Source organism: Ambystoma mexicanum, chromosome 6q (genome assembly GCF_040938575.1).
Source record: "Ambystoma mexicanum isolate Mex_15411 chromosome 6q, UKY_AmexF1_1, whole genome shotgun sequence".
Classification (NCBI taxonomy): domain Eukaryota; kingdom Metazoa; phylum Chordata; class Amphibia; order Caudata; family Ambystomatidae; genus Ambystoma; species Ambystoma mexicanum.
In genome coordinates this window covers 456,453,151-456,468,852 of record NC_090937.1, presented here as the reverse complement: position 1 = coordinate 456,468,852, position 15,702 = coordinate 456,453,151, and the positions used below count along the sequence as shown (strand labels likewise).

The following is a 15,702-nucleotide window of genomic DNA, read 5'->3' as shown; positions in this document are numbered from 1 at the left end:
TATAAATGCTGCACAACTGCTCCAATGTATTCACCTATGCCTGTAGCCATATCCTTGAGCGCCCATATACCCCTGGGACTGGAGCGCTATACAAATAAAATAAATAAACAAACAAATAAACAAACACTGGCATTCTCAGTTACAAATCTGGGTGTAACTTTCAACCGAGATCTCTCGTTGAACAAACCCATGTCTGAAATGGCAAGTAGCTGACATTGCATTATAAATGCTGTTTGAATTACTCTCCCAGAATTGGAGATGACATCAGGAAGCGGGGGTGGGTGGAGGGAGGTGACACAATCCCCAGCACTCTCCAAAGAAGCGCAGGACTTGTGGCGCTGGGCCTTCAGCCAGGGGATGTTCATCGTCCCTCTCCACCTGGAGGGAGTAAGGAAAACCATTGCAGACTCCCTCAGCAGGGAACTGCACTTCTGCACAGAGGTCCTCGCCAAGGCCAGTGCGTTGTCGACTTTGAAGTGCTACGGTCACAAGTGGAAGTGTTTCGCTACGTGGTGCCGGTCTCAGAAGATTACCCCTCTGAGGGTTACGGCCCTGCAGGTCCTGCCATACTTACTGGCCAAGGCCAGACCGGCGCATGCCTCTGTCAAGGTACATCTGGCGGTTATCTCCTGCTACCATGTCTCCAGGAAGATCTTCACTTTGGTCCCACCGACTCATCAAGGAGTTTCTCATAGGACTTTTTCGATCTTTCTCGCAGTTGAAGGCTCCTGCCCCGGCGTGGGAACTTGAACGTGGCTCGAGCCTATGCATCAGGCCTCTCTGAAGTTCTCATGGAAAACTGCTTTCCTTGTGGCCATCATCTCTGCCAGAAGGGTAGATGAGATCCAGGCCCTATCCTGCAAGCAACCATACCTGGCTTTCCATGAATCAACGATGGTGCTGCTTACGCATCCCTCTTTCATGCCGAAGGTTCAGTCAGAATTCCACCTCAACGAGCCTTTGGTGTTACCTGTGTTGTTTTTTTTTCCTCCAAAACCCTTGGTGTTAGAAAGGGCTTTGCACTCGCTGGACGTTGCTCGTGCCCTGAACTTCTATGTGACATGCACAAAGAGTTTTCGGAAGACTTCACAACTGTTTGTGAACTTTGGTCCTGTGAACCATGGGACGATCTTGTTCCAAGGCTTCTATTTCGAGATGGGTCTCCGGCTGCATCACACACTGTCATCGGTTGGCGAACTGACGGCTGCCCGTCTGTCCGAGAGCCCCCTCCGCCAGAGCGATCGTTGCGACGGCGGCGTTTCTGTCTGGTGTGCCCCATCGTTATATTTGCAGGGCTGCTACGTGGGGGTCCACACACACCTTCACAAAGTTCTACTACGCCGACAGGGATTCCAGGGAGGAGTCCAGGATCAGCCAAGCAGTGCTATGCAACCTGTTCCCTGGAGGTGAAACTGTTCCGGAGGTAAGAATGTATTGCTTCTGTTAAACCTTGCCACCTCCCGTGGTTGTGTAATGTTGTACTGCTATGTGTTGGTTATTCATGAGCATGTGAATCCATGCCAGACCAGGTTTAAGTTACTTACCTGGCATGGATTCACATGCAAACCCTCCCTCTGACCCCTCTGCGGCTCTTCTTGGTCATACTCCCACTTTACAGGCTTACCAAATCTGAAGATGGCTGCCAGAGGAGGGGCTAAGGGAGAGGACTGTCATTGGATGGGGGCAGTATGACCCAGAGAACAGTGATTGGTTTAGAGGAGAAATGCACTTTTTAAATGAAAGTGAAACTGTTTTTTCTTTTACCGAGGATTCCCAGCCTGACTGGGAATATCATGAGCATGTGAATCCATGCCAGACCCATGCTGGAGAGCAATAGTTACGGGTAAGTAACTTAACCTGCTGTTTTGCATATGAAACTCAAGGTGCTCCCCATCTATCATGACCTTATTGTTACCCTCCTTCCTGTACCATTCTTGCTATCTAAACCAGCCTTTGTAATTCTGAGCTGATTTGAAACTCAAACTATTAAATAAAACCACCATAAAGGAGGGACTTATAAATCCCAAAGTACCCCCTCCATCCCACCAAAACATGTCATTAATCTCTTTGTTCTTGAGCGCCAGAATGGATACGAAAGCAGGTATGTATGCTGCACAAACCACCTATATGTCCATCTGATATGGACAAACTTCATCCGGTCAATGCTGGCTGCTCTTCTTGCCTTATTGCATTACCCTATAACAATGTGTAGTGCTGCTTCCCTCTTGACCATCTCAAACCGCAGCCTTTCCACTCTTTAGTGGTTATTGCACACACAACAGTCAGCCTTTGGAAAGAACCTTCGCTTATAAAACGAGACATTGGGAAAATGTTTAAGAACATCATTTGGCTTGACATCAGTGAACCTCTGACATGTTTTGTTGTATGATGTTTACCCTAACAACACTTTTCATGAAAACATTAATCAACTTCAGTTCTGGACAGGTTGGAATTGTTAGACAATAGCTTTCTAAACAAACCAAAACAAAATGTAAAAGTCAAATTGCAATCAGTCCTAAAACTATATATCATGTCTCTATTTTTGTACTTGTCATTGAAGGGTTTGGAGGAAGAATGTTTTTTGTTGGCTATAGAAGTGGCTGTTTGCTCAGTCCTTCCACCAGGCAGAATGTTCTGTTTCCATTCACAGCAACAAGCCAAGCATGCTACTTGTTTTCTAGTTTCTATGGTGCCTTGCAAAGTATACTTTGGATTCAATTATGTAAAGTTTCCTCCACTATTGAAATGTAGAGTGAGTGAACTTTGGGTTGCAGGAGGGAGAGATGAGACGAACAGCTTGAAGCAATCTTAATTGCATCGCTCCATGACCTACTGTTTGATGAAAAGTAAACGTAGTACTAATCCATTGCATTTGGGAATGTACTTGTGTGTGTATTTAACAAGATAATTAGATTGCATAATTATTCAAGATCCAAGTATTTGGCATGTGCCTATGTTTGTTCAGGAGGTGGCTGGAGCAAGTGGCCTTCGCTGTTCCTTACCTAGTTATTGCTTCCTTCAGCAGAGAAAAAGGAAAAGAAACCACCAACTCCTTCGGATGAGGATTCGAAACCCGTGGATGTGTCTAGGCTGGATCTTCGAGTTGGTTGCATTGTTACAGCCAAAAAACATCCTGACGCAGACTCTTTGTATGTAGAAGAGGTGGACGTTGGTGAATCTGCCCCCAGAACGGTTGTCAGCGGCTTGGTGAAGCATGTACCTCTAGAACAGGTATATAAATTCTTTAAACAAAAGTTGTTTTGATATTTTAAATGTATTTGCCCATTTCTAAGCTAGCACAAACAGAGCAAGCAATGCAACAAGGCTTATGAAGAAACACAAAGCATGCCACCCAAAAAAAGAAAAACACGTGGAAAACGATAGAGTATGAGAGCAAATAAAATTATAGATGGAAAGAAAAGCTATTAGAGCTGCAGCCTTTTGTCAACTTCCAATGACCACTCCTGCCCAGCAAACCTGACCGTACCCTCATCCTACTATTGCACACTCCTCTATGTGCACTCTCCTAAAAGTAGGAGAACCTCACAGCATGGGGTAAGCATTAATAAAAGGGCAAGCATACTGCAACCATGTAACAAGCACACTAGCAATACACAGTACAAAACAAAAGGACCTGCACACCCTAAAACACATTTGCAATGACTCAATGAAGGATCACATTAGAACGCTTATCGCTTCCACATATGTTACGCATGAAAGCTATTACATGGTGACCACATGTCCAAGTAGAGAGCTCTCCTTGCAAGTGGTGTGTACATTACGTTTTCGAATTTTGATAGGGTCTGCTGGTCTGCAGTCTAGTCCCCAACATTGGATTATTCCTAATCTTCCAGGGGCTCAAAAGCTGATTTTTGGCCCCTATCAAAACACTGTTCGCCCAACTGCATTCTTGACCAAGTGAAAGGCCAGCCTTCAGTTTCTGCAGAAGTACTAGTATGGTCTCTCTTGACTACCAGTGCCCAAATAATTTCCATCCAGAACTCCCCATCCAGAAGTCTTTTACCCTCGAACAATCAAACTGCAAATGAAAATTACCCCTGTTCTTCCAACAGGTTCCAACAAACCCCTTCCCCCCCAGGTAAACATTGATGGTCTATGATCCCCCATATGTTCGGCATGGTGAATCTAAAATTAAGAAAAGCTTGTCCATTGTGTGGCATACACGAGAAACAGTTTGTCAATGTACTTGTACCTCTTGCATTTGACTGTCCTTGCAGTAAGAGCTGTACAGTTGTTTTCATGCGAGTGCAATAAATGTCAGTCTTTGCAGTGATATAAACCAAAAATTGATAAATGGAACGCTATGACCTAATCCTATCCATTGCTATTGCTCAGGGCATCTTCCACGTCATCCTATTTTCACCTGTTGCACCATTAAGGAAACAGAGCAGCCATATCCAAATAAATTCTGGTAATGCCACCAATGGGAGTAGTCCAGCCCAAACGCTTGGCCAGATCTCCTCTGCACAGAAATGCACACGACCACGGATCTGTTCCTGCCATGTTTGAAGTAATGTCAGTCTGCTGACCTTTTTACCACAAAAAGTTATCAAGCAATGGAGTCGTATGCTGTTTAGTAGATTTCGTGACTTTTGTTAGTAGATTCTGTAAGTCTTGCCAAATATTGTCTTTTCATCGAAACTTAATTCATTGTTTGCAACAAAATTCTGACCTTAATGTTGAGAAGAGACGTTTGCCACGTTCTTTTGTAGGAGGTTTTGGCAGTAGTTTTCGTTCGAGTGACCTTTGAAGGAGGCAGTGCAAGGTCTTTGGAGAAGGGAAGAGGAGGTTAGTGACGAGGGGCGGAGAAAAGTCCTTTTTTTTTTTCACCTACTCACGATGGTTTACCCTTTCTTGTGCCTTCCTCTGCTAACTTAGGTAGGGGGACGGGGTGTCCTGCTCACTCCTTTGTCTTCGACAGGCTTCCATTGAGAAGCCCGCCCGGAGGCGTCCGTGTGTCTGGGCTGGGAGGACAACGAAACTCCTCAGGTTTTTGTCCTCCATTATGTCTGCTTAGATCCAGCTCTGACTGGGTGCCTGGCTGTACCGTTGGGACGGCCACCACCCAAAGTTTGAATATTGCATTGATTGGCTTGGTTCCTGCAAAAAAGGCGAGGATCTGGATGCTGAAGCCAAAGTAGACCACTGTAAGAAACATTCAGAAGAAGGACATCTGCAACCACGTCCAGCGACCGCCAAGCTGACTGAGTGACCGCTGCAGCTCTTTCTTCTGTGCGACATGGAAGGTCCAGGCTGGACGACTTCCTTCCTTGGACTGGTGGGCCTAACCAGTCTCAAGACCAGCTACAGTTTGAGGCATCCCGTGAAGTGCTGCGATCATCCAGGCCTGCAAAACCTGAATACCTTGGGACCTCTGCCACTGCTGCGGTGCATCGTCTCATCGAGCACGGTTCCGGCTGCAAACTTGTGGGCAACCGTCTGGGCTATAGAGACTCCATCCTGATCGTAGACGTCCCCTCTGAGGATTCGGGAACCGAGCAAAGGAAGAATGTCTGCTGGGTGACAAGTGTCGCTGCTGCAAAGCCTGGGTCAAGCCTGCACATCCAAGTGCAGTGAAGATAGTCTTCTGGGCATCGGATCATCTGCTCCCGCCAAAGGTTCTTCATCCAGCAACCAAGGCCAGATACCCGAACCGGAGCTGCTGTCGCTTTACCTGGGAGACCTGCCAGTGACATCGTTCTTCATCAATGAAGGTACTGTCTAAATCCTGGGTACTTACCTAGGCAGTTTTTGTGTTGCTGTTTGCTCCTCCTGAGCTTCTTGAGTCATGTTGGAGTGGACGACCTAACCGTGTTCTCTCCGGCCTAAGGACAGCCGTCCTAGAGTCTGAAATCCTTCAGGTGGCATACCCAGCTCCCCTGAACCCTTTGTATCAACTTCCATTGCTTACTTATTACGAAAATGCTTCTTCTGCTATTTGATAACTGTGACAATGTATGCCTTCCTTTGTTCTGCTGCCCAAGGGTCACTGGGACCCCAGTGCCCCTTTCTCATTTTTTTTGAGACACTCATTCCCCGGATAGAGTTGGACTTCCAAAGATAAGGCTTTCCTAGAGTTGTCAACCTACCAGTATTTGCTAATTCAGTAAATGTTGGTTAATGTACGATTTGCTAACTTGAAACTACTTGTGTACTTACCTGATTATTATCGAAAGGTTTACTGTATGAAATGAGTATTGCTATAGCAAGTATCTGTGTGAACTGTTTTAATTTACCTGATTTACTTTGAAGTTAACATTGCCTAGTATACATATTAAATAAGCATATTTCTTTTATATAACTACAGTGTGCAAGTGGTTCCTTGACTATAGGTGTGTGGGGTTGCAAAATCTACTAGCCCACTCGCATTGGCGAGTAGTTTTTATGAAGGACGAGTACCATTTGCATGATATCGACCTTGCTGGCGTGTATGGTGATGTTAGCAACTTATTTTTCATTTATTCAAACGCACTTTGTTTGCAGTAAATGGCAAATCAAGTTTCACTGTGCATGATTGACAGCATTGCACCAAATATGAAGTGTGCTTATGGCGACATGCACCATTTTACAAAAAGCACTGGTAAATATTTTGTCACCAGTCACCTTGGGGCAAGTGCATTTCTCTTAGGTTGAGTATGTAAAAACGAAGGAACTCGCCCTACAGGTCTAGTGGGATTTTAAAGAATTTGCAAGGCTTGCGGCGTGCTCATAGATCTTTGTATTCAAATACAGCCCTTCTCCCTCCTAGACTAAGCCTGGCTGCTTGTCTGTTGCTACCAAACCTTTTGGGCAGTTCAAGCCAAACCTAGGAATTTGAGCCCTGTACACCTAAGAGTGAGTCTTCTTCAGTCCTTCCATTGGTGGACTGTAGTAAAACTCAGTAGCAGGCTGGAACTATCCAAAAATGAGATATTTGCAAACTATTCCTTCCTTGCTGTGTTACGTTTCAGCAAACATGGCTTTGCATTGTGCTAATTTAGAACATCTAAGCTAGACCCCTGCCAATTGTATGTATAGATGTTCAAATACCAGATGAAGTGGAAGTTCAACTGGTCCATGAACCATTTGTAATCCTCTACAGTTGCTACATAGTTGATCTTAATCAACAGGGTCAATGATTAGTTGAAATAATTTCAGGACTGATCGTTTTTTTCCCTTACTGTGACCAACTAATCCTCATATGCACACCCACCCAGACCTAGCCATGATTTGACCATTGATTTTCAATCTCTAAGCCAGGTTTAAAGAAGGCTGTATCTCTATGGGTCGGGGAATCGATATCAGTTTGACACTTGTTCACTTTAAGATTTCAGTTGCAATGAAAATGTCTTTCTTTTGTATCTATTGCTTTCTGATGAGGACAGAACCACTCGCAAAAAACAATTCTGCTTGGGCTCTAAGATGTTGTAATTTTTGAGCAGATGCAGAACCGGATGGCTGTGATGCTCTGTAACCTAAAGCCTGCCAAAATGAGGGGAGTGGTGTCGCAAGCAATGGTGATGTGTGCAAGTTCGCCAGACAAGGTGGAAATCTTGGATCCCCCCAGCGGGTCAGTGCCTGGTGACAGAGTCACTTTTCAGGCATTTCCTGGTAAGTAGGCCTTGCTTGCATTATATAATAAAAATAGCTGTCATTAGAAATGTTGCAAATGTAAATCATGTATAGTAATTCCACCCTGACCCTCACTCTTTTCACTCTTTCTTCATCAAACATTGAACCTGTTTATTGCATGCACAAGCATATGTTTGCTATATTTTAAGGGCATGGAAATGGACATTATACTTATTTATGGAAATACAGCACTTCACTTGCGATAGCTTAATTTATTATTTGAGAAGTGTGTTCTACTGTTTGTATTTTATTGTTCATAGCAGAAGGTGATTGATAAAGAAAATACTGTACATAGGATGAACAGTGACTATAACAAACCCATTTCTGAGTGCTTTTTAATTCAGAGATGCTGGAAGTTAATACGCCTAGGAGGGAATGAACTTGTGCTGTTGAAGCTGCCTGATTCATGATTCAATCTTGAAATAGATTTGTCAGTGTTTTCAAATCCTGCCCGTCTTTTTGTTAAGGGAAAGGTGACTTACCTCAGTCGGTTTTGAAGCAAATTCCCTTTGTCCACTTCAGGGGGGAGGCAGCCCTGCTTCTTGCCCTTGCCATATACACAACATTCACTTCATAGTGATTTAGTGCGATATATTCGGACTACCATGGATTGACCTATTTTATGACAGTTGGCAAATTGGTTTGGCACCTTGCATTTTATTGGTGCAATTCAGTGCTGTACAAAGAGCAGGATGTCCAGTAAACTGAACAATTTCCCCAAATATATCTGCCACTGTTAACCTCCTAGGCAACTTCAGCCTGCCAGCAAGTATATCATGACCTTATGTGAGGAGTTCTGTAACACACACAGCCCCCTGTACAAGAACCTTGAGCTATGCAGTTAATGCGCTCTTGAAGAAGGGGACAGCGCTGTTTATTTTTTGTTTTTTTTACTTTTAAGAAATGTATTATGCACAGCCATGGACCCTGGGCCTTGAGGGCGCAATAAGACATAAAAAACAAATAACAATTAAGCACTAAGGTCCTATATCAGAGTTAAATTCTGGGTGAGATCGGAGTTCTTAATTAAGTAAGCAGATTGGTCTTCAATTTCTTTTTGAAAGTCTCTTTGCATTCCAAGCCTCTCAAGTCTGGATGGCGGTCATTCCAGACCTTCGGGCAATTGCGAAAAAAGCTGTATTGGATGCTTTCATAGTTCTAAATTTGGGTGTAGTTAAGAGGTTCTGAATTTTCGATCTTAGTGATCTTCCATAAGATCTTCAGACCAGAAGATGCTGTAGATATCTGGGAATATTTCCCAATCTACACTTTTGTATGATGGTCAAGATTCGAAAACGAATTCTAGATTCGACCGGTAACCAATGAGGAGTATGTTGAGCCATTGTAACATGGTCTCTGCGCTTAAGCCTTGTTACCACTCTTACAGCTCATTTCTGACAGACTTGGAGCCTATTCAGAGTAGTATTATCAATACTGATAAGCAGGCTGGAGCAATAATCAATTTTGGCCCCTATGATTGCTCTAGCAATGGTTTGTGTTTTGGGAGATCAGGGGTCTTAGATGAGCTAGCAATTTTATGTAATATGCACAAGATGATACTAGACTGCTTATGTGGGGCTTCATAGTGAGTTGCTGATCAAATATTACTCCTAAGGTTTTAACTTTCATCAATGAAACGATTTTTTTAGCACCTAAATGAAAGCTTTCATAGGCAGCGCCCAATTTCTGTAGCATGTGAGTTGACCCAATCACCATCAACTCAGTTTTATCTTTATTGATGGCTAGTTTATTCTGAATCATCCATGACTCGATAAGAGCAAATGTCTTGTTCATCTCTATTTCATCTAGATCATGAGTCCCAGTCAAGGGGATAACACATCGCATGTCGTCGGCGTAATTCGTAAATATCACACCCTCATGAGCCAGTCTAGCAAACAAAGGGGCAGTAAAAATATTATAAGGGCATGGCGAAGTGCATGCACCTTGTAGTACACCACAGTCAACATTGATGGGCAAGGATTCAGCCTCACCAAGGAAGACCCTGCTTTCACAATTGCAAAGAAATTAGGTGACCCATTCGGTAGCAAAGGGAGAGAACTTTGCAACTTACTTTAACCTGGTGGACATGATGGAATGGTCCACTAGGTCACATTCAGTGTTGTATGGATGTATGTTTCATAAAGCCAATTGTAGGGAAGCAACTAACGGGACAGACCAAGGGGTTGCAGTTTGTGTTCAGTGGTAGTACATGTAGCGGGGCTGGGTAGGAAGAGCAGGGAAGTGGGGGCGGCTAGAGGGGAACAAGTAGGGGGGGAATAGGGCAATCCACGATTGGCAAGAAATCATGCCAATAAAAGGTGTGCACTAAACTGCAGTCAGTTCCTTTGGGATAGTCACATCTCATACACAATCAAACACACAATACTCCCCTCACAACAAATAATAACTGTTCCATATAATGTTTTATTACCAGTCATCTCTCCCAAAGTAATTATTTTCCTGCAAGGTAATGTACATTCTTATGTAATTTTCAGACTGCGGTCTTATGAATTCCTAAATAACTCAAAGCACTTTGAGGCCATGACACTGACAGTAAGGCACCATATACATGTCACATAATATATTTACTGTGGAATCAAAATTCAGAGTGGACTCAGACCCAGCCCAGAGGGCAGTGGAGGGAGATTTAGAACCTGCCGATAATAGTAAGGCATGAGGAGGGGCAGAACCAGAACGTGTCCAGAGTGGGAAGCAGGTTACATTGGGGGCCTACAACCAGCTTGGAGGGAAGTGGGTGAGGTGGTGAGTCTAAAGTGGTCCTGCGGATTTGGGGCTTGAGGAGGGGGGGCACCCATAACTAAACTAGTCCAGATGAGCTGATGGGAGTCAGAGGTTTTGGACAAGACCCATCACCCTACCAAAACGGCAGCATAGGCTCAATGTTCGATTTTCCTGCTGAGGGAACCTTCCTCTTTGTTGGCTACCTCGGCTGGCTATCTTGATGCCCCGTCAGCCATCGGCTGCAAGACCTGGTCAGATTTGCCTGAATTTTCTGCCTTTCTCGAAGTGCTCAGCATACTCTGAGAACGATGGGAGTCTGGGGAGTGAAAACTTGTCAAGATCCCAGGTAGAAGTGATTAGAGTATGTGAACACAGAAGAATTAATGTCTGAACATGTAATTTCATCTCCTGATTCCTCCGATGAATCGCATCATTTTGGTTTCTATATTGTCTAAAATGTTCCTAGTAGTCTGACCATTTTATTTCCTGTGGTTTGTTAGAGTTTAATATAAAACCTTCTATAAAACAATGATAAAAAGACAATCATATAAAATATATATTATTAATCAATAAATATTGGATGGCCTCAACATATACAATTCCTATTAAAACTAGTGCATTACTTATCAATTCAATAACATGGTTATACATTAGACAACCTATCATGACCTTAACTTTGTTTACAATAGTAAACTATAAACAATATTTTGCTATTGCAGTTCTTAAGTAGATCTGTTTTCCTGCTAAGCAAGGTTTAAAAAAAGAATTCCATTTACTAATTTGTTAATGTCCTAAGCAAATGTTCCAATTTGACACAGTGTGGGATTAGGTGCTTAAGCGTTTCAATTTTGCCTGTCTTTAAACATAACTTAAATATTCTTTGTTCTCTCACAATCCCTATGTGACAGCCTAAAACACTGACACATCACGAATAGTGTACTTATCCAATCAGGGAATCTGTTTAAGGCTTTGAGTATATGAATGTATTAGTAATGCAATCATGCATACTTTTTTCTTTTAAGTACTTCATGTTAAAAAGCCATTTCCAATCAAAAGCGTTAAGGTTCAATTGTTTTACCAGTGTATCTGTTTCCTGTAAACCACCCACTATCCCGTTTGTCAAAATATTTCTCTGACCCTGCAATAGTTATTCAATATTCTGTTATTTTTCTCAATAATGTTTTGTATAACACATATTTGTACCTACCAACGATTTGAGTACCTGTAAATAAAGGACCCCACAGCAGATCATGGATTGCGTGATCAATGAGACTTATTCTAATTCCAGTCTTGTGCTCTGTACATGAATACCTTCACGGAAGCCCAAAGAGCTTCTCCAAAAGCAGTCTTCTCTTCGTTTTCAACCAGCTAAAATCTGTCCGTTCCAGTACCATAAATTAGAGGAATGTTTTTGCTTATATGCTATGATCAATCCTTTGAGGCTAAAAACTCCCTTACTATAAAAACCCACGTACATAAGAGACCTTATAGAGTTTGCCCTTACTTCAATGTCAAGGTTCGAAATTAAGATTCAAAGTGCTGGAGCTAAAACCAGCTCCTCAGTGTCACCCGTCACCCAGTAGGCAGGAGCTACCGCTGTGGTACAAGGAGTGAGCGCACCGCAAATCTCACTTGCACATGAGATGCACAGTTTAACTTTTTGTCCATGATGTAGGATTCATTATGTTGAAATGTGTACTAGACGTTTCCCAAATCATTTTCATAGGCATTCTCAAATACTCAGTTAATGTCACATATGCATGTTTTTTGTAAGGCACCAACTGACAGGGGGAGCCAAAAGTAGCTGTTGGTTTTAAGCTGCCCAGGCTCTTCTAGGCTAGAAGCAGGAGCTAAATGGCTCCCCTCAATTTCGAACCTGCAGTCTCTTGCATCATCATAATATAATTTGTACATGTCCTCCCGCCCCTCCCTATTATTTAAAAATGTTGATGATCTATGTCCTCTGGTGTTCCAAGACCAGATTTGCAATTATAAAATGTCCACGATTTACTGGTTGCACACTTGCTGAGCTGACCTAAATGTTTCCTATATCCTGATAACATTGGAATATTTGACTACTTAGTCAACCTCCGTCCTTTCCTCTTGTTGTTTATCTCCACCTCATTGATCATCACAAATTCTGTTAATTGGAGGTCAGAGGCATTAGGTGTTTCCTCTCAACTCTCAATGCACTCTTCATCCTTCTTTTTCTGATCTAACATACTTTTTACGTTTTCTTTTATTTACTATGTTATTTGTTTTGTTGCCACTACCTTCGCCTTGGATTCAGGCTTTCTAACCACCCAATCACTCAAGGTTTTACATACCCTTCTGTGGCCTTAAAGGGTCCATGCTCCCCATGTTCTCCTTTTCTTCAACATTTATGAGAGAATAATTACTGTACACAGTTGTAATTAAGTTAGCCCTTAAAGGGTCCATGCTCCCCATGTTCTCCTTTTCTTCAACATTCGTGAGAGAATAATTACTGTACACAGTTGTAATTAAGTTAGCATTAGATCTCTGAATAAGGCGTTCCTTCCTTTCAGTTTTTCACTCATTCTTTCTTTTTGCCCACTCAATTTATTTCTCCACCTTCTTAGTTTGTTTCGATTTTGTGTTTGTTACAGCATTCGTTTCTAGGGGCACTTCACGATTCACTTTCCATCAATTTTTAAGGTAATAACAGATGAATCATTTACTATTGGCTCCTATCTTAATGGCATGGAAACTTCAACTCTTTCATTTAACATATCTTCTAAACCAAAGGAAGGGACCCAGTAAGTATGGGATTTATGCAGGTGACATACCATATAAACACAAAGTATCACCTCAATGAAAAAAGTGGGTGGAGGAAGGCAAGTGTACCACTGACTTGCTATACGTAAACAACATGTGTGATGAGAGATTATACAAATATATACTTTATCAAAGCTTCATACAAAGCCACAAGTATTTCAAAAACAGCAAGGCTATACAGCTGTATGTGATCATACAATACATATCACAATTGAGACCAATAAATATCCAACACCACACCCGGGGAGAAAGTGCTCAACCGCAAAATACAGTAAAACCAAAAAGAGGGGTTGCGCCAGGCGGGGTGTTGGGTTGTGTTTAGAGCAGTAGAACATTTGGTGTTACATATACTGCCGAGGGTGGTTGCAGTAAGGGAGACATTAGTGGTGGTGTACACCCCTCATCTTGGTGTTATTGCCTATGTTGTTTGCTCTCCATGCCTCATTTGTTAAACTCCATGTTTCCAGTGTGAATAAGAGTTGAGCAATCCAGAGCCATGCACTGAGGTTCTACATTGACCATGCAAAATAGTTTAACTATTTACCAACGATATTTGTGATGCACAGTGAAATTACGCAACTTGGAGAAGTTTTCTCAACGCCCATTTCTCAGTGGAGCTTGCCTTGTGTATACATTGCTATGAAATACAGGAGTATGCTCCCTCTGGAGAAGCTCATACTCACTCCACCAGCACATCTATTGATTCTGTAACTCCTTTGTGATGGTTTCATAAACCTGAATAGCAGTCACTGCGAATACCCACAGATGCATCGTGCAAGTGCTGATCTCCCTAGTCATACTCCTTCGTCCAGTCTGTTGTCCTAAGAATCTATTTGGCTTATTGCTGGAATTAGTCTAAAGTATCACCATTGGCCAAGTCTCCTGTATTTGGCTAACTGTCCCAAGAGTTAGAAATGTAAGATGTCATGACATAAATGTAAACCATTTATTTGTAATAAATGTGGTTTAGTCATTTGGGTCTGTATTGCTTTGATTGCATGCATTTCACACCATTCGCCTTGCCAGAAGGGAGAACTACAAGGCTAAGGCTTCAGAGCTTTGGGGGTCAGGGCCAGAATTGCTTTCTTCTGCTAATAAGAGAGGAGTGCTAAGAAATGTGCTACCCACAGAACGGGTGTTGACTTCCAGTGCCATGCTACTAGGCATTGCTTGCACAATGGACTCTGGATCTTCTCTGCTACTTTGCTCAATGGCATACTGAGCAGGATAACTCCAGCTTGCACTACGGCTGCCTGGTCCCTGCCCATTCCTTGAATCTGCAGCCATGCTTTTTGTATTGTCCATTGCTTGCGATGCCAGTGAGTGGGGTTGGGAGGGTTTGGAGTGTTTAGCAGCAACCAATTTATCATTCGGTCTACTATGGCTCGGCCTAGATCAGCAGATTTTATGGAGCAGCAAGATTGAGTGTTCCATTTTATGTCAATGGGCTCTTTGTTTATGGAAAAACTGTGCTCACTAGGCTGCTAAACATTGTAGTTTGCTAAAATAATCTGTACTTGCTGTTCAGAACTGATTTGTTGTTGCTGTAGGACGGTGAACGCACACATTTCCAAAATCCTGCCTCAGACAGTGCAACTTGTTAGGATCCCATGGTCATCACAGAACATAGCGAAACGGCTGCCTGATGTCAACAAGGGGGTTCACACTTGCTGTGTTGTCTTAACAAAGAACCGTTGTCAGCAACTAGGAAGAATGGATTCTGTTTAACGTCTGTGATATGAAACGTGTTTTGCTGACCAGCCAATGTGATCTCCTCATGCAGAACAGGGTACATGCATATGTCAAGGAATGACTAGAAGCATGGTACTGTATCACAAGCTCTTTTTTTCCATTGTCTTTAAAGCAGTAGGAGAGTTTACAAAGCTCTCAAATTGTCGCTCCTCGGGTGTAAACTGTTATTAATGTTGCTTAAATTAGGTGTGCATCCTGATATGTGTAGTCAAATTGTTATATATGAGAAACAAACAATACATTAATTACATTAATGCAGTATAAAAGTAACTGAAATTAAGAACAGAAGAACATCTTTTGAGGTTTCTCTGCAAAGTTTTAAAGAAAATGTGTAAAATGACCAAGGAATGTTTTTCTGTTTGAAATGGGAGCAATAGTTTTTCAGACTTCCATGGTTTACTGGGCTTCAGCATTTGCTCCTCAGTAGTTATGTTGAATGCATATTACTGTTCTAGAAAATGGCATGTGATGCTGCTATGTCCACAAAGTAAATGTATTCTAATTGGTCAAATACATCTGCATTTACTGTAAGGCATTACCTTGCTGAGACTGCGTCATTGGACGTCGGTTCATGTAGTGTTATTGCACACACTGCATGCTACTTGGCCTTCCACTTGTTTTAGGATTTTTGTACGGTTTCTTCCATAGAGAACTGTATGCAGTCAGATTACAGCTTTTTCAGCCCTACTCTTAGACTCACGCCCAGGCCTCAACCAATGGTACTCTGAGAGATGGGCTCAGGAGTTTAGGGGCAGCCGTGGAGGGCTGACTCTTACCAAG

General features: G+C 42.6%; 1 protein-coding gene across 6 annotated transcripts in view; it reads left to right on the top strand.

The window, feature by feature from the left end:
• The window catches only part of AIMP1 (aminoacyl tRNA synthetase complex interacting multifunctional protein 1), a 324,905-nt gene that overhangs the window by 264,890 nt on the left and 44,313 nt on the right, over positions 1 to 15,702 (top strand). For all 6 annotated transcript variants that reach the window (XM_069630939.1, XM_069630941.1, XM_069630943.1 and 3 more), the window contains 2 exons: positions 3,023 to 3,231; positions 7,443 to 7,611. In XM_069630939.1, coding sequence (XP_069487040.1) covers positions 3,023 to 3,231; positions 7,443 to 7,611 — 378 coding nt within the window. The remainder of the gene's footprint in view (positions 1 to 3,022; positions 3,232 to 7,442; positions 7,612 to 15,702) is intronic.